Source organism: Tupaia chinensis, unplaced genomic scaffold (assembly GCF_000334495.1).
Source record: "Tupaia chinensis unplaced genomic scaffold, TupChi_1.0 Scaffold139757_1, whole genome shotgun sequence".
In the NCBI taxonomy this organism is placed as follows: Eukaryota; Metazoa; Chordata; class Mammalia; order Scandentia; family Tupaiidae; genus Tupaia; species Tupaia belangeri.
The window spans coordinates 2,767,456-2,768,328 of record NW_006199637.1 but is presented as its reverse complement, the minus strand read 5'-3'; the positions used below and the strand labels follow the sequence as shown (position 1 = coordinate 2,768,328).

The 873-nt window shown below is 67.6% G+C and overlaps 1 protein-coding gene across 1 annotated transcript in view; it reads left to right on the top strand.

Moving 5' to 3' along the window:
• Positions 1-8: 8 nt before the first annotated feature.
• KCNK3 (potassium two pore domain channel subfamily K member 3) overlaps positions 9-873 on the top strand; it is a 60,913-nt gene continuing 60,048 nt past the window's right edge. Inside the window, exon 1 of the mRNA XM_014593096.2 lies at positions 9-196. Coding sequence (XP_014448582.1) covers positions 16-196 — 181 coding nt within the window. The 5' untranslated portion in view covers positions 9-15. The remainder of the gene's footprint in view (positions 197-873) is intronic.

Below are 873 nucleotides of genomic sequence, written 5' to 3'. Positions count from 1 at the left end.
GGGTCGGCGCCGGAGATGATGGTGCGGCAGCGGCTGGAGCTGCGGCAGCAGGAGCTGCGGGCGCGCTACAACCTCAGCCAGGGCGGCTACGAGGAGCTCGAGCGCGTCGTGCTGCGCCTCAAGCCGCACAAGGCCGGCGTGCAGTGGCGCTTCGCCGGTTCCTTCTACTTCGCCATCACCGTCATCACCACCATCGGTAACTACTCGCCGGCGGGGGGCGGGGACCCGCGGGCTGGGCGCCGGCTGGAGCTGGGGGGTTTCCCCGTAAAGGGGCTGGGTGCGGAGCCCGCGCTCTCGGAAACCCGAGTTCAGCCTGGCGTGTCTCCTGCGCGGGGACGGGACTGGGGGAGGCGTCGATTCCTGGCTCCGGACCTGACGCTCCAGCCTGGCCAGCCCTAACTTGGCCCTGCCAAGCTGCACGAGGACCCCAGGGGACGCTGAAGTGTGTGAGAGGGGCAGGAACGCCGGGCCAGGCCTGGGGAGGAGGGGTGTGGCCCGCCAGGCCCTGGAGTAGGGCGCTGAGTGTGAGCGGCGGGGCGCGCGCGACTCCCCGTGTCCCTGCGGATGAGCTTCCGCACCCTCCGAGTGACTACACCTGCTGGGCTCCAGGGAGGCGTGTGGATGCCGGGACGCGGCACTTCCGCGGCACTCTGGGTGCCTGAAACTGCGGCTGTGATCGCTGCTTGCGGGGTGTGTGTGTGCATGTGCGCGTGTGTGTACATGTGTGTGTCCACTCCAGGAGTATGGGCACCACCAACCAGTGCCTATGATTTTCTGACAGCGGCAGAGCTGGTCCTGAATGCCAGGTTAGCCCGATCAGCCTCCTCAGCTGTCCCATTAAAAGAGTCACTTCACAAGAACGGCCCCTGCTCT